Source organism: Cyprinodon tularosa, unplaced genomic scaffold (assembly GCF_016077235.1).
Source record: "Cyprinodon tularosa strain WSP-4 unplaced genomic scaffold, ASM1607723v1 ctg224, whole genome shotgun sequence".
Classification (NCBI taxonomy): Eukaryota; Metazoa; Chordata; class Actinopteri; order Cyprinodontiformes; family Cyprinodontidae; genus Cyprinodon; species Cyprinodon tularosa.
In genome coordinates, this window is record NW_024038835.1 from 732121 (window position 1) to 752320 (window position 20200).

Here is a 20200-nt window from a genome sequence, read left to right on the forward strand (position 1 = left end):
TTCGTCATGTTGAATTAGTCAGTGAGAGTTATTGATTTATGAGGGATTAGCATTTCATTTGGCAGACTAATCCCACAAACACCTCTGTCCGGTTTTGGGAGCATCTGTTTCATCTGAGCCAAATCAGTTCTAAATCACACACGAGGGAACTGCGATGAGGCCGGTTGGTGTTTTGCTGAACAGAGCGGGGGGACTCAGCTGTCATGGCTGCAGAGTCGGGCCAATGTCTTAACTAACACACCCTCCCAGCTGAAGCCTGTGGGGGTGCGTACGCGCATCAGTGGTCACAGCTTAGATGTTTAGTTTGGATTTATCAATCTAGTCATTCAGATGCAGAGGCTGATCAGGCCTATTTTTACCTTATTAAGAATGTAAAACTATTCACTGGTATGTTTATATTTATGGTTAAATGTCACAGTTATTCTTCCAACTTTAAATGATAGCAATATATGCAAACAAAGGCAATAAATACAGTTAGGATTTAAGAACAAAATAACGGCCAGAGCAATAAGAGTATAAAGGATGCAAAGTGAATTCTGGCATAGGCTGCGCTGTTACTCTGCTACCACTACCCTGGAACGTCCCTGAGCTTTAAGAGACTGGGAAAGTAAAGTCTGATATCGACAAGCTGCCACCACACGGCTGCATGGGATATTAAGTGCAAAGAAAAGCCAGTCACTCAACTTCTATTAAGCTTTGCAAAGAGTCACTTCACATGTAAATGAATAGAAACTGTGCGAAAGAAGGTGCCAAGGTAATACATGGAAAAAATTTATAAACAGCTTATGAGACAGAATAGAGGTCTGCGTTTATCAGCTTCATGAGGATTTCTAAATGAGAGTCAAGACTCCTTTGACACGTTTCATGTCAATGATGTTCTTTCTGGGTTGAATGAGAAAAGGAAAGGACCCTTTTATCAACCCCCTCACTCGTTTTGATGATTTATTAACTATTCATTAATCAGATTAATGCATGCTAGAAGCTACACCAACAATCATTTGTAAATTTTAAACACTTTCAAAGCTTGAAATCTGAGGTGTTTGGGTATTACAATAAAAATGTGAATTTCTAGATTTAAGGTTTCATATAATTAGCTCAGATTTCACAGAAGTAGAAATGTTTTATTGATTTATTTGATTTTGTTGTTTGGAATTGGGCCTTACTTTGCCCTAAGCCATGTATGCTGAAATCTGCATTTTTCCTGCATTTCACTGTCCCCAATGTGATGTGGAATCCACTAATAAAACCATGAGAAGAATAAATACATCGATGCATCTGCTGTTAAGCAATTTGCTATCCTGACTTCGTAGTTGAAACACAAGCTTACAGATCCAAACAAAAACTAAATAATGACATGTTGTTAGTGCTCTCACTCCCCTTGTGGAATTTCAAACACTTAAAGCATTCAAGGACTTTCTGATTTTAAATACTTCCAAGATGTTGAATTTTTTTTTTCCACATTCACAAACTTTCAAAGATTTTAAGGCTCTGTGGGAACCCTGTGCTGAACTGACAAAGACTCACGGTGTTGAAAGGTTTTAAGAAAACTGAGCAAAGGTCATGTTGCCTCCAATTTGCTTTGTTGTTACCATGGCCTGGATGACTGCAAATCTGAAAAGGCACTTAATCCCAAATTAAAAATCTCATGTAATTTTTCAGGTAATTAATTTTTTTATTTTTCATTGATCTCAACATCTTAATTCTCTATTTGCTGCTATAATGGTTCCTTTATATTATTTTCTTGTAATAACAGGCCTGTAACATAAGATAACTTGGTTAAAAATCTACTAATCTGTCACATTTTATTGTTTCACTGATAAATTTTCAGGTGGCAAATTATGCTTAATGGGTGATTTTAACAGGTGGGTAAAAACTGGCATTTCAGATGTTCTTGATTGAGCATATTTACAAAGTATTTTTGCATTTTAACTCAATGTTTTTAACTCATTTTAGAGTTTTAATTATTACTGCTCCATGTTGATTATTGGCAAATTTACCTGTTTTTAAGCCTGTAAACTCCATGTTAATATTACTCGATTTTACTGACCCAATTAATTGTTTCAGGCCTCGATAACATTACCCTGAATGTAGCAATAACAGTTGCATTATTTCATTAATGAGATAAGTTTCATTATCTTATTATTCTGAGAAAACAACAACTCCAGCTAGAGTTTACTTTGATAACCTTTACATAATTAAATGATTATTTTAAGATGCCAAGAGCTTGTTTGTCATGGCAACAGCTTTAATGATGATTTAAGTCAATAAAGATAAGTTAAATATCTTAATTATTTTTTTCCGGTATTGACGGTCTCATAACCCTATTATCCTTTCTATTATATATTTACATACCAAAATATTGTGATAGGAGATTAATAATGGTTAAATAAAAAAAAAGAAGTTACCCTAACAAGTATTACATATTAAGCTGCATTGTCGATACATGCAGAAAATCAGTATTTTTTGCAGTTTATATAAAAAAAATATATATATATATTTATTTATGCATATATTTAAGTGTCTGTTCTATATATTTTTTCAGTTCATATAAAAAAATAAAAAAGTTGGAACAGAGAAAACTGTTTATTTAGTTTTAGAAAAACGCCAAATGTAAAACCCCCGCTTTGCAACACTTTTTCGTATACTGTGTAAAAGCCTTTACAAATCATAAGGTCTATTGTGCAACATTTTCACATCAGCCCTGCTCTAGTATGCTTGTTTTTAATTCTTTTTAGCATATATAGGAGGGAAAGTGGTGTCTCACCTGGTATTGGGATGATTGGGATGGTCTCATTGGCCACCACCCGTGGGGAGCTGCTCTCCTCCACATAGAAATGAGCCGTCTGGAAAAATCTCCTGCAGGGCCACAGGGATATAGGACTTATAACCACAGCGAAGTAAATTCACACCATCATCACAAATGATGCTTTAAGTGTATTAGGAAGCTATCTTCAGAAGTACTCTGTCAACATTAGCATAGAAATGTTGAAGAAAGTGACAACTGCTAATGAAAACCCAGGAGTAGCTGTGACACGGCTGACTGCACACAACCGCTGATGGGTTATACTGTGAAGCCCCAAACATACATTTCACTCTTGACAATAATGAACAAACATTAAAGTACATTATTTTACAATCTAATGCCAGATAATCAACAAAGTCTTTAATACTATTTTGTGCTATTTTGAAATTATTTTAAACAGTTCCAGGTTAAAAGTTTGCTAAATGAAAAACTGCTATAAGTCATGATCTTCTGAGGAAGCCTACATTATTTAGCAGCCGATGTTTCAGGTCTCTGAAAGGGCAATTTTTAGGGTTAATGTATTCAATATTCAAGACAGCCTTCCCTGCCATAGGAGACCAAAAGAAAAAATCTACAATTCTAACAAGACTGAAAACAGTTAGAGGGGAATAATTTAAGTCCTGCAAACGTGTGAAGATCCACAGTCTCCTTTAACACAAAATATGCATCAATCAATTTAGAAAAGCCTCTGAATTTGGTGTTAGTATTTCCTTAGCTTAATCCTACCTGTACTTGTAGTAGAGAATGGAGCAGATGCTTGTCATTGTTAAGGAAAGATGAAACCAAAACCAAAAAAGGTGCCCTGCTGCTCAGATGATCGAGGGAGGAGCAGGAGAAAGAGAGGAAACAAATGGGGGGAGGAGAGTTTCCGCAGATTTGCGTCACTGCCTCCCCATTTAATGGCTCCCTTGGAGGGCAGATGTGGTCCAGCTACCCAAGCAGCATTGTCAACATCTCCTGGCTGACTGGCTCCCAGAGCTTCAGAGGAGTTGGCTTATAGGGAGCAGGAACTGGGATTAAACAGAGGCCCTCTGCGCAGCAAAGGCATCAGCCGCAGCGAGGTGCTAACAAGAGCTGGGATTTGTTCTCGTTTCGACATATGTCAGAGTTTTCTACAGGCACCTCGAGCATCACAAGCTTCCAGATGTGCATCTTTGTCTCAGCAATTAATTCCTATGTGGATAGGTCTAAAATCTAAGACTGAATATAGGAAGCTAAATTAAAAATGGGACAATGCTTCTACATCTCACGTACTACAGCGTGAAAAACTCTTTGCTCACTCGCAGATTTCTTTTGCTGTTACTTTCACACATTCAGACATTTATTTTCATATTAAAACATGAGCTGCATAAAAACATAATTTAGTTCTGAAATGAGGTCTTAATTTATTAAGGAAAAAAACATTTTACAAATTATCCTGGTCTTACATATTTATACATATATTTAGTCTAGCAAACTGCATTTAGACATGAATAATACCAAACAGCCGTGGACCATCCTCACCTATCAGGAGTTATCACCTTACTATTGTTTCTCCAGGAGAATGTTGACCAGCTATTAAGGAGGTCAGAAATACCCCAGACCATTTGCATCACTGTGGGTTTTACTGGATTTGTGTAAGGTTTGTTTTCTTCATTTGCTAATAATAAAAGATGTGAAAAAATTGTAGCCATTGGTAACCAAAGAGAACAGAAAGCCTGTTTCAGCTTTGCTAAGAAAATGAACCCAAAGACTTTTTAGACTGATGAGAAAACTGGAAACATTTAAAAGGTGGGAGGCAGTTATATCTGCTCTAAAACTAAAATTATTTCATAAAACAATAGTGTACAATTGTCAAACATGGTAGAGGTAGAATAATGATATAAGGCCGATTTGCTGCCTTAGAGAGTGGGTGGTTGGTCTATTTAAAGGAACAGACAATTCTGCTGTCTGGAAGAAACTCCTTAAGGAGAATTCCCAACCATCAGTTTGTGACCTTAAGCTCAAAAACAGAGTTGAAGCAGCAGGACAATAATCTAAAAGCATACCTGCAAGTCCAACTTAGAATGGCTCAGAAGTCCAAAAGAAAACCAAATTGAAAATGAACTGACCTAATCTAATCCAGACTTCTGGGTGCAATATGTGGTGGAATGACCTTAAACCATCCGTTCATGCTTAAAAGCCCTTCCATGTGGCTGAATTGAAACTAATCTGGGGCGAATTCCTGCACAGCAATGCAAACAGCTCATTACCAATTATTGTAAATGCTTGTTGGGAGCTACTGTCACCAAGAGGGGAGCAATCCGTTATTAGCTTTAGAGGGAAATTGCTTAGTTAGATGGTTCTTTTTGCTTTTGTATTAAAATATTAGTTGAGGGCTACATTTTGTATTCACTCAGGTTTTAATTCATTTTTTATATCAAATTTACAAAAAAAATAATAATACGGAACAAACTTGTAGACTGATTTCTTCATAGCAGTAAGCAATTTTTCAAGCTTTGCTAAAGATTTTTTCTAATTGGGCAAACGGTGCCAAAAATATCTCTAATCCGAGTAACTTTGGCTTTAATCGCCACTTTATCGAGAGGCTAAGCTGAAGATGAAGAGTTAAGAGAGTGTGAATTTTATCCTCCATCATGGCCTTTTCCCGAGGGGAAGCAGCCATTGTCTGTGAACTGTCGGAGTTGTCACAACAACAGCTGCTGTAATCTCAAGCTGCCCCTGCTTTTCTACTCCAATACCACAACTCACACTAATTCAACCACCAAATGAATCCACTACAGTCGCCTCCTTTCCAGCTGTTGTTTTTTCTTTTTTTCCCCCCTTGGTTTGCACTTCCCTGGAGCTGATAGCCAGGCTTTTATTTATATCACAACTTTATTATCTGCCACGGTAAGGTGCTATAAACATTATTTGGTGTAGTAATCTAACAGAGCAGTTCTATCTAAAAAGGAGAGTGTGGAAACAAATATAATCCTCTGCAAAGCAGCAGCAGTAAATATGTCTGGCACCGGCTGAAGAAGTGGCCCACAGCGCTATTTGTTTCTCATTAACCACCATCCGACATGTGCTAGTGGCCTGGCCTGTGTAATTACTGGAGCTCCAATGGCATGGCTGGAAATTAGCCCAGCAGATGAAGACACAGCTGGGACCTGGGCTGGAACTGTAGGGCCTTAAGGTCTCTCTCCATTTCACCCAGTTGGGTGATGGTGCTGTGTATGCAAAGTGGAGGCAGCAGAGGGGGTCTTTTAACCACAAGATGGATGCATGTGCCTTTAAAGGACACACCCAGACTGCTTTGTGCTGATTGGAAAACACCAGAAATGCATAAAGGGGCTGTCATTCTGCAAATTAGGTGATAGATAAAGATAGTGGAGGCAGTGCAGATGAGGGGCGCTCAGTTATTCATGCCTCTAAAAGAGGTGCCTTCCAGTCAGATTCCTATCAAGCTGAGATGCTGATGTAAAAGTATTTGACCAGTGTCTTAAAAAAAAAAAAAAAAAAAAAAAAAAAAAGCTCTCTCACAGAGCGAAAGGGGCTCTAAAATACAGTTATGTTTGGTTTATTCAACTCTGTCTCACCTCCAGTAGACCATCACGATTAGCAGCATGATGAGGCACAGCAGAGTGAGAGCAGACACCACCACCAGGGGCACGATCCACACCATCCTGCCCATTCCTGGGTGAGGGGTCCGCGTCACGTTGGACAAGACAGTTTGATCTAGAAGAGGAAAATGTGACAGCCTTAAACAAAGGCTTATTTAGTTGTATACATTTCAGACATGGACATAACTGGTTTAGAAAACAAACTAATATATCATACACGTTTGAAAAGGAGTAGGAAAGGGATCTACAAAAACAATAACATTAAAAAAATGGTAAATGGTAAATGGCATGTACTTATATAGCGCCTTTATTCAAGTTAGGAGACTTGACCAAGGCGCTTTACACTACATTCATTCACCCATTCACACACACACTCACACACTGATAGTGGCAAGCTACATTGTAGCCACAGCTGCCCTGGGGCTCACTGACAGAAGCGGGGCTGCCGTACACTGGCGCCACCAGGCCCTCTGACCACCATCAGTAGACAATGCAGGTGAAGTAAACATCATAAAAAAATCATAAATATTTTCTACTCTTTCACCAATACTGCTCATTTTAATCCCAGAATTATCTTTATTTTATCTTTAATGTGAAGATAATATGATACAATCAGCTTTAAAATCAATAAAAAAAAGTAAGCCTCACTGAAATTTGATTTATTTGATTCCTGATCTATGGAGTATGTTTATTACTCTTCTTCAGTAAGGATATTTATATCATTGGTCTACACCTCAGTGCAAAATGTCATAAATGGTAAAGCTGGGTAGAAGCAGAGAATATAGAATAAAAAACAGAGCACTAGCTGACAGAGAACACGGTCTGTAACAGATTAGTTCATATATAAGGATAATGAGACTTCTTTAGTTTTTTGTCATTATGTCTGAGCAGTAACAGTCGATTGCCTTCGACTGTTCTAGTTAAACAGTTCAACTGAAACATCATTAGTTCAACTTTTTTATTTTCTTTAGTCCAACTGTTTTTAATATTCTTTTTTTAATATTTCTTTTTTGTTTGTTTATTTTCCTACCTGCTTTGATTCTGTTTTATTTTCCTATATTTTAATCATGTAAAGCACTTAGCATTGTCTTTGTACTGAATTGTGCTATACAAATAAATTTGTCTTGCCTTACCATTTCAAAAGATTTTAAGAGTTTTGTCTGTTTGTTCAAATCAAAATGTCGCTTGCTCTTCCAAACAAAATAAGAATGCCAAAAGAATAAAAATTGTGTTTTTATTGTTATAAAAATCGTAAATGCTGTGAAAAAGCTCAGGGAAAAAAACCAACCTGGTAATAAAAATAAATACAAAAATAAGGCAATTGTAGTTAGAATACTACAAATAATACGTTTTATAACTATCACAATCTTACCTATCATCTGTTAATAATGATTACCTTTTATATACAAAGAATATATTGGGACTACCTTTGAAAAAAATAAAGACACTTCTTCAGGGATGACCAAACATTTGCTGTAATTGCTGAACTTTAACCCCAACCCTTCTGCCTTTGCTCTGTGTTCCTTCTTTTGTATTCTCATCCAAAATGTATTATTGAGAAATCCTCACACGCAATTGAATTCCTGATATTCTGTATTCAAGGAACTAATCATTTCCAGCACTGTGATAGAAAAAAAAAACTCATAAAAGCTCTGCCTTGAAGCAAACTCTTTTGAAAAATGCTTAAAGGAATTCCTTGAGGCAGAAGCCCTCTGGCAGACAGCCGTCTTCTTCCTTCAGGCCTCTACATTGTGGTGACACACAAGCCTAGAGCTTTGTCTTTGACTGAGATGGTAACTATTGTATCTGCTGTCTTGTGTCAAGTTATTTGTTCTCCTAAATTGGCCTTGGTAGATGTTGGTAATGTTTACCGAACCCTGCACTGGAAGAGTATTTCCTTGTAATAAGGGTGGTTACAACAGAAACAGACCTCTAAATTGCTCAGAGAGATTTTTGTTTTTACCACTTTCTGTTTAAAAGGCTTTCACATGTGTTGGAAAGAAAGATATGCTCACCAGTGTGGACCAGAAAAGGCCAGTGACCCTTTCCATCACTTTTATTCTTTGGAGCTACAGTGGAGCTCTGAGGAATCTGCATCTCAGCGCTGTCATTCCGTGGCTCCTGAGTGGAGACTGTGTTTACTGCTGTGGGTCTCTTCTCCTTGTTTACCAAGCAGTCATCACCAGCACTTGCAGGGGCTGTGGCTGTTGGACTGCCCTTTCCTTTCTCTTTGGCTGTGGATGCGGGGGTAGGGATTAAAGGCTCTTCGGACACAGTGTTGTTTGCCTGCTTCTCGTTATCAGGTGAATTCTTGTCCTTTTTCTTTTTTCCTTCCTCTTCTTCCTCTTCTTCCTCTCCATTTTCACCGTTCTCTTCCTCTTCCTCCTCCCCCTCACCGGAGGCCTGTTTGTCCTCAGCCTGCTTCTCACTCTCAGCCCCATGAGTGGCTTGCTCAGTGCTGGGCTTCGAAGGCGGGGTGGATGGATGTGTCGGGTTCTGAGGGGCAGGAGGTGTCTGTGTTGGCCAGACAGAGCTGGGCAAAGAGGAGATAACCCCTCCGCCAACACCCAAGCCTGCCAACAAGGTGCTGGTCACCACTGATGCTACAGTGGCCTGACTGCCACTGGACGAGGGGCCCATGCCGGTGGCCATAGAGACCAGGGAGAAGTGGATACCAGAGGATGTCCAGGTGGACGAACCAGAGCTTATTGGAGCCATATCTGCTGATGACGCTGGAGATCCTGTGGGCTGAGAAGAAAAGGCAGGATGAAAATCATGGTAACACATAAGAATCATTTTTAAATACATCCTACACATTTTTCATAGTTTTTGAGCAATTTTTGGTTTACTTTTAGGGTATAATTACATGGATTCATTATGTTTTTGCTACAGTAGCCAAACTGTTGATACGAGACTCCAACAACCCTAGAAATGATAAAAACGCATTTCATGGGCAGACAAAATGAAAAATATATAGAAAAAAATTTCATAATAGTTTAAAAATTGCCATATTCTAACTATGAAATAAAAATACAGATAAAACATACAATTGGATTTCAGGTATAATGACTAAATGGATGGATGGATGGATGGATGGACGGACGGACGGACGGACGGATGGATGGAACACACAGCAGGAAATTAAATACATTCGGGAAGTATATATGATTTTTACATCTGCAGACAGTTCAGGGTTCTTGCTTTTGGACAGTAATTTTCTGACCAACTAACCATTCCAGTCTTCACAATGCGAGAGCCTTCAAATATCCTTGTTGTATTTGCTGATAAAGAAAGAAGAAAAATAGAGAAGCTTTTAAAAACAAAGTAATTACGTGCCTGACTCAAAGAGAGTTCAAATGTAGCACGCAGAGCTCCTAAAGCACTTCAGGGATTTAACTGTTTACCTCTGAACAGCAGATTCTGGCTAAAGTCACTGCGGAGGTCATGCTGACACACTGCCTGCACCTTGAACAGGTAGAGTAGGTCCGGGGAGACGTTAGTAATGACCGCTTTCTGCAAAAGAACACAAGATGGACACATTTTCAACAAGTTAAAAAAGGATTTAAATAGTATGAAGTAGTAGTTAAATTTTACCTAAAGGAGTGGATTGTGATACCTGAAAGGGAAATATATTATACTAATCTTCTGTCATTTTTCCGCCTAATTTAATAGTGTTCACAGATGGCTATGGTTATAATAAAATTGTCAACAAAATTGGATGGGTGATTGCTTATGCTGATCCAGAGCCAGTTCTTCTTTTTTTTGCAAAGTAATTCAGATAAAGTTTCCAGACACAGAAGACAGAAAATTGAAATGGAAATGAAAGTGGCCAAATAAGAGCGACTGCCAGCTGAGGGAGAAGTGGACTAATATATAATATAGCAACACAGCACCCCATGCACCGGTAATGATTCTCTTTTAGCATCTATTTAAGCAAAAGTAATATAAACCTCCAGCCAATTTAAGATATTTGAAAAAAAAAAAAGACATTTAAGTGAAAGTCAGCTTAAAAGAACTGGTAAAGACAGAAAGCATTTCAATCCTCCAGTTGTATTATTGTGTTATTTAACTCACAAAACAACCTTCAAATATGAGCTTTAAGAACTGACTCTTCTCCATATCCCACGCCTACACACGCTTCTCCACAGTACAGCAGCTCTAATAGAGAAGACTCTGCTTGCTCCCGTTGTCTGACGATGCCTCAGAAAACAGGGGATGAAAACTAAGACTGTGGAGATATGACTGTTGTGCCAGACAACCTCGGGGCTCAGCGTGGTTGATGGAGAACAAAAAGGTCACTAAATGTTGCTGCAAATTGCCAGGGGCAACAAATAACCAGCAGAGGAAGATTGAAACTGAAATGTTAGCTATGTTTAAAATCAACCGCAGTCATTGTTGTGGCAGGTTTCTGGATTTGTTGGGAAGCTAGAGAGACTTTTGGGGGTTCAAAAAATCTCAGGGAATATAAATTAATCCATCTTTAGCAGAGCAAAGCCTTAACTTGATTTGGAAGGCCATATTTGACAGCAAGAAGCATTGCTCTATAGTCTTATTTCATTCTAACTAAGTTGCCCATCACTTTTAAGCTTCAGAGGCTAGATTTCAAGTAAAAGATCCCTTCCAGACATTTTTTTAATGCATGCAGCATAAAAATGAGCTGCATGGCAAAAAATGTGAGTAAAACCTTTTTCTTTTCTTTTTTTTCACTAAATAGTTTAATCAACTGGTTTAAAAATGTTAAAATTACATCTCCACCCCCACTCTTCTCATAGAGTCTATAAATATTCAACAAGGGTTCATTTTTAGGGCATAAAAGTAGAATACTGGGAGTCTTTAAAAAATAAATCTGGGATCAAGCAATTAAACATGTGCACACGTGAAAACAAGTCAACAAAATGCATGTAAACTCATTTCCTTAAGCAGAATTTTTTTTTTTTTTCCTGTCGGTCTGCATCAGCTATTCTATTTTGTCTTAGGTGTACCTAGTACATAAAGTTGATGATTACAATGTTGTACACCACCTTATGCACACAAACCATGTATCCTCAGTTTTGGGATGGCCATTCAAAAACATTGACCTTCATATCACAGTGTGATTCATTTGGCAGTAGGCTAGTGTCAGTGCTCATATTACAGAGCTATTTGTGCCCTAAGGATAGCATCCACATGGTGGTCAAATATTTCCAAATCTGTCAACAGCACCAGTTCCTTAAGTAGCCCATGTGGTTTGACTGACCTATAAAAACCTACACAACTATTGCAAAAAAAAGAAGTTTTATTTATGTGCATTTTGATATTAAGGAATAGTGGTTGTTACTTTAGCATTTGGGCATCAGACAGTTGCTGACACTTTCCTTAAATTGGTTAGCCAACTTAAAGTAGTAGTAGAGAAGTTGGCAGTTCATACCGTAGCATAGTGGAAAGTTTAAAGAAAAAAAAGAAAAAAGAAAATTGAACATCTGCAAACTCACAATGGACAAATTCACTTCTGCATCTTAACCTATCCCCTTGGGGAGCAGTGGGATGCCATTGTGTGATGCCTGGGGAGTAGTGTGGGGTTAAGGGTCTTGCTCCGGAACCCAGGGTGCAGCCTGTAGTGATTGAACCGAGTACTTGAAACCTCCTCAGTGCACAAGCGCACTGCTCTAACCACTAGGCCATCACCTCCCAAATGGCCTCTACTTATATGGCGTTTTGTTTAAATCATGAGTTTCTGACTTACACTACATTCAGTCATTCACGCACACAGTCACACACTGATGGTGGCAGGCTACACTGTAGCCACAGGTGCCCTTTGGCTCGCTGACAGAAGCGAGGCTCCAGTACAATGGCACTACCAGAGCCTCTGACCACCATCAGTAAGCAATGCAGGTGAAGTGTCTTGCCCAATGACATTGAAAGCCAGAGCTGGGTCTTGAACCAACAACACACCGGCTACAGGGTAAACAATAATAATAATTGAATTGAACTTTATTAATCCCACATCAGAGAAATTTACCTCTGCATTTAAACCATCCCCTTAGGGAGCAGTGGGCTGCCATTGTGGGATGCCCGGGAAGCAGTGTGGGGATTAAGGGTATTGCTCAGAGAGCCAGAGTGGCAGTGTGTGGGAGTGGGGTTCGAACTCAGAACCTCAGGATTCAAAGTCCTTCATCCGAAGCCACTGTCCTTTAGTGGATGGAAAGTGTACGGTAGAAAATCTTGGTCAAGAAACAAACATAACCTCAGACTTGACAACAATTCAAGGTTTCGGGGCTATTTGCCAAGACATGTTGAACGACTCCCAAAGCAGAGAGAACATTATAAGACAAAGAGATTAAAGGGCTGGACTGTTGCTCAGTGGTCCAATTACCTATTTTAGATCACTGTAAATAAAAAGGAAATATGAATTCTGGATTTAATCAGGAAATCAAAGTTCTATAGTCTAGTTCAAACTACAATAGTTTATCAAATGCCTTCCTTTGGATCATGCTCTCTCTGCGCACTGTTCCGTACAAAAAAAGGGAGTCACAGGAACAGCAAGTGTGCGAGACGTCTCGCCAACCCGTGGCAATGGCAACCGTGTATTTTGCAATGCATGACCAGTTTAGAGGTAGCGGTGTCACCAGGGAACTGATCCCACTATTCTGAACTGGTGGGTGATTGTTTTGACCTGGTTCTGTTTATATCTAAAGAGGCAGTCATGCAAACTACGGAGACAGCAGGGGGTCAGAAGGCCTGAAAGAAATGCACAGCTGGATGTTGGAAATTCAGAAATGAAAAGAGATGTGACCGGAGAGAAGGCTATATAGTGTGAAAAAGGAACATCCCAGTAGGTGCAGCTTCAAGCAGAGAGAAGATTTATTTCTGTAGACATGCCAAAATGTTTTAAAGGAATGATCATGTAAGGACTGAAGAGGTATTCCAATATTTAAGGCGGCAGAAATGAGTTAAGCGATCAGTGGATCAGAGATCTTAAAGACTACATTGCTCTGCATCTGTTATTAAAGGAAGCCTGTGTTCAAAGAGCTGCTTCTGCTTTTGGGAACCACTGCAGATTTATGTTTTTTTTTTAGGATTCTTATTGGTTTTCCACCTTGCTAAAACTAAAGCGTAAACTCTGTTTTTGTTTGCACAGCTTTGAATTTGAATTAACTTTCAGACCCTGCTACACCCCGCTCGACTTCACAATGTACTTCAAATTTAAATCAATGCCAAAAGAAAAACAGAGACAAATAAAAAACAAACCAACAACGGGCGACAGGGCAAACGCTGGTTCTGGGGAAAGGCCACGAGGGCTTTTGTCAGCTCATTATACATATATCAGTCGCGATGCGTCAACGTCTGCGACAGGCCTGTGTTTCTATTGTTAGACAGGTGAGTGACAGGGGAAGCGTCTGCGTCCTCATATCAAGCAACAGCCACATGCAGAGTTCATCACAACCTGCCTCCCCCTTTACACACTGTCAGTGATCTGGCCACTGTCTCAGCCTGACAGATGCATGTGAGGCTCTGCACACAAATCACAGCTGTTCCAGGAACAGCCACTGACTATTAGAATAAAATAACTGAATAAAGCTAAAACGTTCACAACAAATAATACAATTGTGCCAAAATGCACAAATATATTTACAAATGAGAATTAGTATCATTACAAATAATTTAGTGCTCTAGTGCGAGGTGACAGCATTGACAAAGACTCTTGGATAGGTGTGGAAAAAATCAAATGAATCGTGATTAATCGATTATTTAAATAATTGTCTACTACTTTAGTAATTGACTTATCGTTAACTGGAGTATAAAGACTCCAGAATATGTCTTTAGCTGACAGACCAAACCACTTAGAGCAGTAATTATACCAAATTGTAAAAAGAAAAGGAAAAGATTTTCATTTAAGACATTAAAAACTTTTTCTGTCAATATGCTCTATCTAGAACTCATCAAATGTAAAAGTTTTAGTTTAAACTTGTTTAAATAGTGTAAAAAATCTTCTTTAAGGAACTTTTTGGTATCTGATTATAAATCAATTAAATGGAAAAATAACTGGCCAATTAATACAGTAGATTAGCCAAACCATAGTTAGTTGCAGGCCTACTGGAAACGTTTTCAGAGAAAAACTGAGCCTCTGATTTTTTGGTTGCCATGACCCAAAGGACTGACAATTTGCACAAGCAAATATACATATACATAAATTCAATATAAGGTTGGAATTTAACAAATATTCAAATCAAAGCAATCACAATCAAAATATAAAACACACAAAGAAAGTTAAATGAAAATGATTTGGTGATTTTGGATCATTCTTACCATGCTTTGGTCACCCATCTTTATGAACGTTTTTTCGTCTGCCACATCCCGTTTCACCCAGCTGTATGAGACCATGTAGCTAGTGATGGGTGGGTGGTAGATAGTAAGGGGCCGTTCCCAGCTCACCATCAAGGCCGACTCGTTCAACGGCTGGATTTTCATGCTCACTGGGGCACTGCTGCACACTGGTGAAGAAAATAAAACAGGAAAAAATTTGCATGAATAGTTTACAAAATTCAAGCTTTGTAAAAAATAGCAATCAGGTTGAACATAAATTTGGATTTTAAATTATTTTAATACAGAACCCTCTAAGCAAAAAATAAAAATGTATTTTTTTAGCATTGAACCGTCTTAATATTACTCTCATTATGCAGAGAACAGGTACTTTCTACCTAATCTTCATTTGGATGTTACTCTGTATAGGTCAAAGCAGTTTGTGTGAGAAGGATGAAACAAAAAAACAAAACAAAAAAAACCTGAGTCCCCCTGAAGGTGGCAGTGCAGGCTGCCGCATAGATATTTACACAACCCTCCATCAGTATGAGCAAGGGACAATCTGGACAGGCCTCTCTGCACATCAGGGCAGTAGCAATCAGAAGCTGGTGTCAAATGACTATGTGCTCTTAGGGTTTCTGCCAAATTGAAATTGTCACCACAATTTTCCCCATTTGCACAGTGAGGCTGGGACGCAAATTATGCACCATGACATGTGAGAGATGGGAAGAAAGACAGACAAGGAGGGAAGGGAATCAGTCAAAGGCACACAGGGGAGAAGAAAGAAAAAAAAAACAAGAGGAAGAAAATCTCAGGGTGTTGATTAGGTGTGACAGGTGCGAAATGCATCATAACCTGTCGGATGTTCGTTGTCAGGTTCAGTAGCTCAAGAACAATAATTTAATAGCAGCTGAGGATATCACCATGGTTTTGGAGGCGGGATCTTTACTGTCCTGAAAGTCTCTTCCATTTCACGATTAACATCAGTGTATTAATAATTCTCTGGAAAGCTTCTCATCAGCTTCTGCTTTGTATGCTCAAATAAATCCTCATGCTTCCTGCATATGGGAAACAAAAAATGAAAAACCCACGCAACTTTTTTTTTTAAATTTATCAGTAAACGCGACAGTAAAGGATTAATTTTTAAACCCCACTGATCCACTGACATCACTGGTGTTTTGATTCCAGGAACTGTTGCAGACGACCTATTGAGGCTAAATATGATCAACATAAAGCAGTGAGCACAAAGAACCAGAATGTAAATGTTATATCGGTATCAGTAATTACAAAAAGCCAAAACACATCATAACATTCATGTGTTGATTTTATGCAATGCATACTTTAACCTCCAGAAAATAATCTCAAAAGCTACAGTCTCCTCCTGCAGCACCACTCAGCGCAGAGTGGGATTCTTTCTCAAGGCAGCATCAACAATGAGGAGGATAAAATAACTGTTGTCAACAAAGCCGCTTCACTGGGTATCGCTTCTGAAGGCTGTACGAAATGTTTCAAAGCCAAAACAGGAATGATGCAGGGAACATGAACTTATCTGAAAACACCAAGAAAGGGATACATCTGATTTAAACATACTAGCACTTTACTTAACTTTGCAGGAAATCCATTTGGGGGACAAACAACAACACAGTAACTACAACACCTGTTTTGTGATCATGGGAAGCTGTTGCTGGAGTTACCACTGCATTTTAAACTGTCTGCTTGAGTCATTTTTAAAGAGCAAAATACCAAACATGCTTTTAAAATAAAAAGCTCTGAAGTCAGACTTTGCAGATTCTTTTTACTTAGATAATTTTTTAGAGGCAACTAAGACAACACATCATTGGCATTGCTCAACCTTGATCTCTATTAAACTCTGTTTGGTATTGTTCGCAGTGTCAGACCTTTTTAAGTCAATGAGCTGAAACAGAACAACATAGTGACTCATCATGCTGTTATTAAAAATATCTGCAAAGAAAAAAAAGACATTTTCTCCTAATCAGATGCTATTGGGAAAAAGAAGCTGAGTTTTCTACTTTCACACTGGCAAAAAAAAAAGTTTAATCTTGACCTTTCATCTCTGGAGAATCTCTGTTGTCCAACCAACAGCAGAGTTACTCCAAATTAACTCTCAATTCTGCCGTTAGATCGCCTACCTGAAAACAACAACATGGTTTCTTAAAATAATGGTTTTTCTGACCTTCCACAGAGCTGTCCTTCCATTTCTCTTTTACTAAAATTACAGTTATTGTGGCTAACGGCAAAGTTGAAACTGGATGTTGAACGTTGGTCTCCAGACACCAAAAGATAGATCCAAAAAAAAAAGCGCTGAATGTTTTGTTGGAAAAACCGTAAATCATACAGTCTTATGTTTACATTTGATCACCATGTTTACATTTGATCACTGCTGCACTTTAGAAATGGAAATGTCTGGAGAGCTGTTCTGAACGAAATTTCGTTTTGTATACACTTTGTGTGTACAATATGACAATAAATTTTGTCTAAGTCTAAAATCTAGTATAGAAAATACAATTCTTTCTTTCATATGAGCTCATTGGTGTGGTTGCAACACAATATCTCCTAATCAGTTCATCTTTCCTGAAGGCCTCAGACGAAATGCCAAAAAAAAAAAATTTCTCATGAAAAAAAGGAATCAATCCCAATGAAAAAGCCTGATCAGTCTTTAGAGACTCTGGTTGTGATGCAGGAAATGGTAAATGAGCTGCATTCATGTTCAAGTCTAGGAACTCCAAATTGCATTACACTGAATTCAGTCATTTATTCCTTTTTTGCAGCAATATAATGATTCAAATCATCAGAACTGATGAGCCTAAAAACACAATAAGCAGTTTTCATAATTATATAGAAAAATGTTTTACATCAAGAATCAGCAAATTATTTTATAGATTTGATTTATTTATTTTCTTTTTCTATTAACACTTGATGCTCAGTAAAGATACAGAATACAATTTATCACAGGAATAATAATTTTTCCCAAATGGTGAAGGCACACCTTAGTGTTAAGCCTTCCCAGGTTGGCCAGAGAACTAAAATGACTCACAGAGTGCATGGAAAACTCATCAAGGAGATCACAAAGATCCAAGAGCAACATTTTAAAGCACAGTAGGTCTCAGTTGTCTTGGTGTTAAGCCCAATTTTCTTAAACCAACAATAAGGAAAAGGCTCCCTAAAATGGCGTCCAAGAGAGAGACACATCTGAAACCACTGCTGAGCAAACAGAAAACAAAGCAAGACACATAGTGGTGATCCCCGTGACATTAGGGAAGATATTCTTGGGACTGGTAAGAAAAAAATTTGAATTATTTGAAGGTCTATGTCCCATTAAACACAAGCTTGTTAAGCTGACAAGACCATTTTAGAACAAGATAATACAGAGAAGCATCGTGTGATTGTCTAAAGGTGGTAGTTGAACAGTCTGAGCCTTCGTTAAATTGCTTCGTCCAAGTCTACAAGAATCCCAGTGGGATTACTTTAAATAGACAGTTTCCTCCAATGTGACCAAATACAATGTAATAAAATGTAACACTAAATGTTTTCTGCTAATGCTAATACATAGTCAGATAGTTTATTATTTATGAGAAGACATTCAAAAAAGAAAAGTAATGAACTACACTATGGAAAACCAAGGTTTGGAAAAAAATCCTGATTTTCCAAACATTTCATTTTCATTAACAGAGAATTTGATTTATCAATAAAATCTTTCAGCCTTATCAAATGATTTAAAAACTTTTAAAAGTCATAGCTGTCATTTGGTTCATAAGTATAAAAACTATACAGTATTCCTCACAGCACAAATTCAAGAGATATTACTCCTAAAGAAAGAAAAGTAATCTTCCCATTTTAAGAATGGTATATTTTACATCAAAGAACAAAAAACATGAATGCTCAACAGTTAAATACTGCAAGAAAATGACCAAAAGAAAAAGGAGAAGAGAGAAAATGTGAGATAAGCTGATGTTCATTCATCCTGCCCAGTGAGATAGCACCACAAAAGCAATTTTACAACTTAATTTGTATGAGTCTATTTTAGCTATGCCACAAATTAATGATGATTGCTGATCGGCTCTTTTAGAGTGCTCCAACTTCATCACAAGCATTCCCAATCAATTCTCTCTGCCAGACACCAACAACACCAATTTAGGGAGCAGCAGTCTTTCTCATTAGTCTCTTGAGTTCTTGCACTTTCTGATAAAGCAAGAGAAGGAAGAGACTCACATAAAAGCCAAAAAGACAAACAAAAATACTCTGATCAAGGCTCACGTGATGTCTGTGTTTTGACATGAGGGAACTTTCAAGTCTCAGTCAAACAGCAACTTTAACCATGTTTGAAACAGTGCTGATCCAGTAACGTCACTGAGTAAAACCTGTCAAAACAAATTCACTCCCAAAAAACCTGAATATGGTCATATTAGCATTATAAGTAAAAACTTTTTTTTTATTTTATTTTGAGATTTCCTATAATAAACAATAAATATGCCGAATAAAGCTCACACATGACTCTGCTATCATGGGATATGCTCACGGCACCAATAGGGCAACATGGGGCCTCTGGCCCCTCTCTGCTTTTCTGACTCTAGTAGAGCTACTTAAAACGATAAGTCTGTATTTCCGTACAGATTACTGTAACACACTCACTGCTTATTATTATACTTACATAGCATTTTTTTCATTGAACACATTTTGATCTCCATTATTTATTCAGCAACAACTAGTAAGAAATATGCTTCTCACTTTAAAAAAATGAAAAGGTAGATCCAAACTAAGAACAGCTGTCACTAAGTTGTGCATCTTAACTCATTAAATCAAGTTGAACTCTGGCTACATAGAAACACTTTAGGAGGCTATTTTCTCCTCTTTTTCCTTTTTCAAACTTTTTTAGAGCAATACATCACGGTGCTCATTAACCAAAGCAGGGGGACCCATAACTAATGCTACCATGTGCTCTCATACATTTTAATTAATGTTTTAATCAAATCTAATTGGAACTTATAAACTGTTTCTGAAACAACAAATTAGGGAGGACACCAATGAAAACATTTTACTGAAAACTAATGTGGCCTTTGTAAATAATTAACAACTATCATGCCTCATGGTTTTGAAAAAAAAAAATATATATGTATATATTTTTTTTAACTTCTATCCATTTGTACTTGTGAATCAAATACTTTAGGAAACAATTCTACCATATTTAACTAATGCCTTATATTCATTTGTGCAGTGAGTGTGCAATAAAAACAACAGCAGCAGCAGTTATTTAACAAAAAATCTGAATAATTAACATCTGCCAAATTTGTTTACTGTAGCAATTGGACCAATTTTTTTAAATGATACAAAATTAAGCTCCACTTCCTTTATCTATATCTCTTATGTGCTACTCAACATTTACAGAATGCACTTTAATTTTGAGTAACCTTTATTTCTGAAGCTTACCCTGTAAGAGTATACAGAAGCATTTGTTAAGATCCATCAGAATATTTTTATCTCAATATTCTATCATAAACTAAGGGTGAAGTTTTGA

General features: G+C 37.7%; 1 protein-coding gene across 2 annotated transcripts in view; it reads right to left on the bottom strand.

Annotated features, from left to right (window-relative positions):
- ptprga (protein tyrosine phosphatase receptor type Ga) overlaps positions 1–20200 on the bottom strand; it is a 203587-nt gene that overhangs the window by 15197 nt on the left and 168190 nt on the right. Inside the window, exons 9-15 of one of the 2 annotated variants that reach the window (XM_038286394.1) lie at positions 14674–14858; positions 9792–9900; positions 9619–9668; positions 8403–9135; positions 6364–6502; positions 3530–3568; positions 2765–2856 (exon numbers count right to left, since the gene is read on the bottom strand). In XM_038286394.1, coding sequence (XP_038142322.1) covers positions 2765–2856; positions 3530–3568; positions 6364–6502; positions 8403–9135; positions 9619–9668; positions 9792–9900; positions 14674–14858 — 1347 coding nt within the window. The remainder of the gene's footprint in view (positions 1–2764; positions 2857–3529; positions 3569–6363; positions 6503–8402; positions 9136–9618; positions 9669–9791; positions 9901–14673; positions 14859–20200) is intronic. The other variant, XM_038286393.1, reaches the window with a different exon arrangement.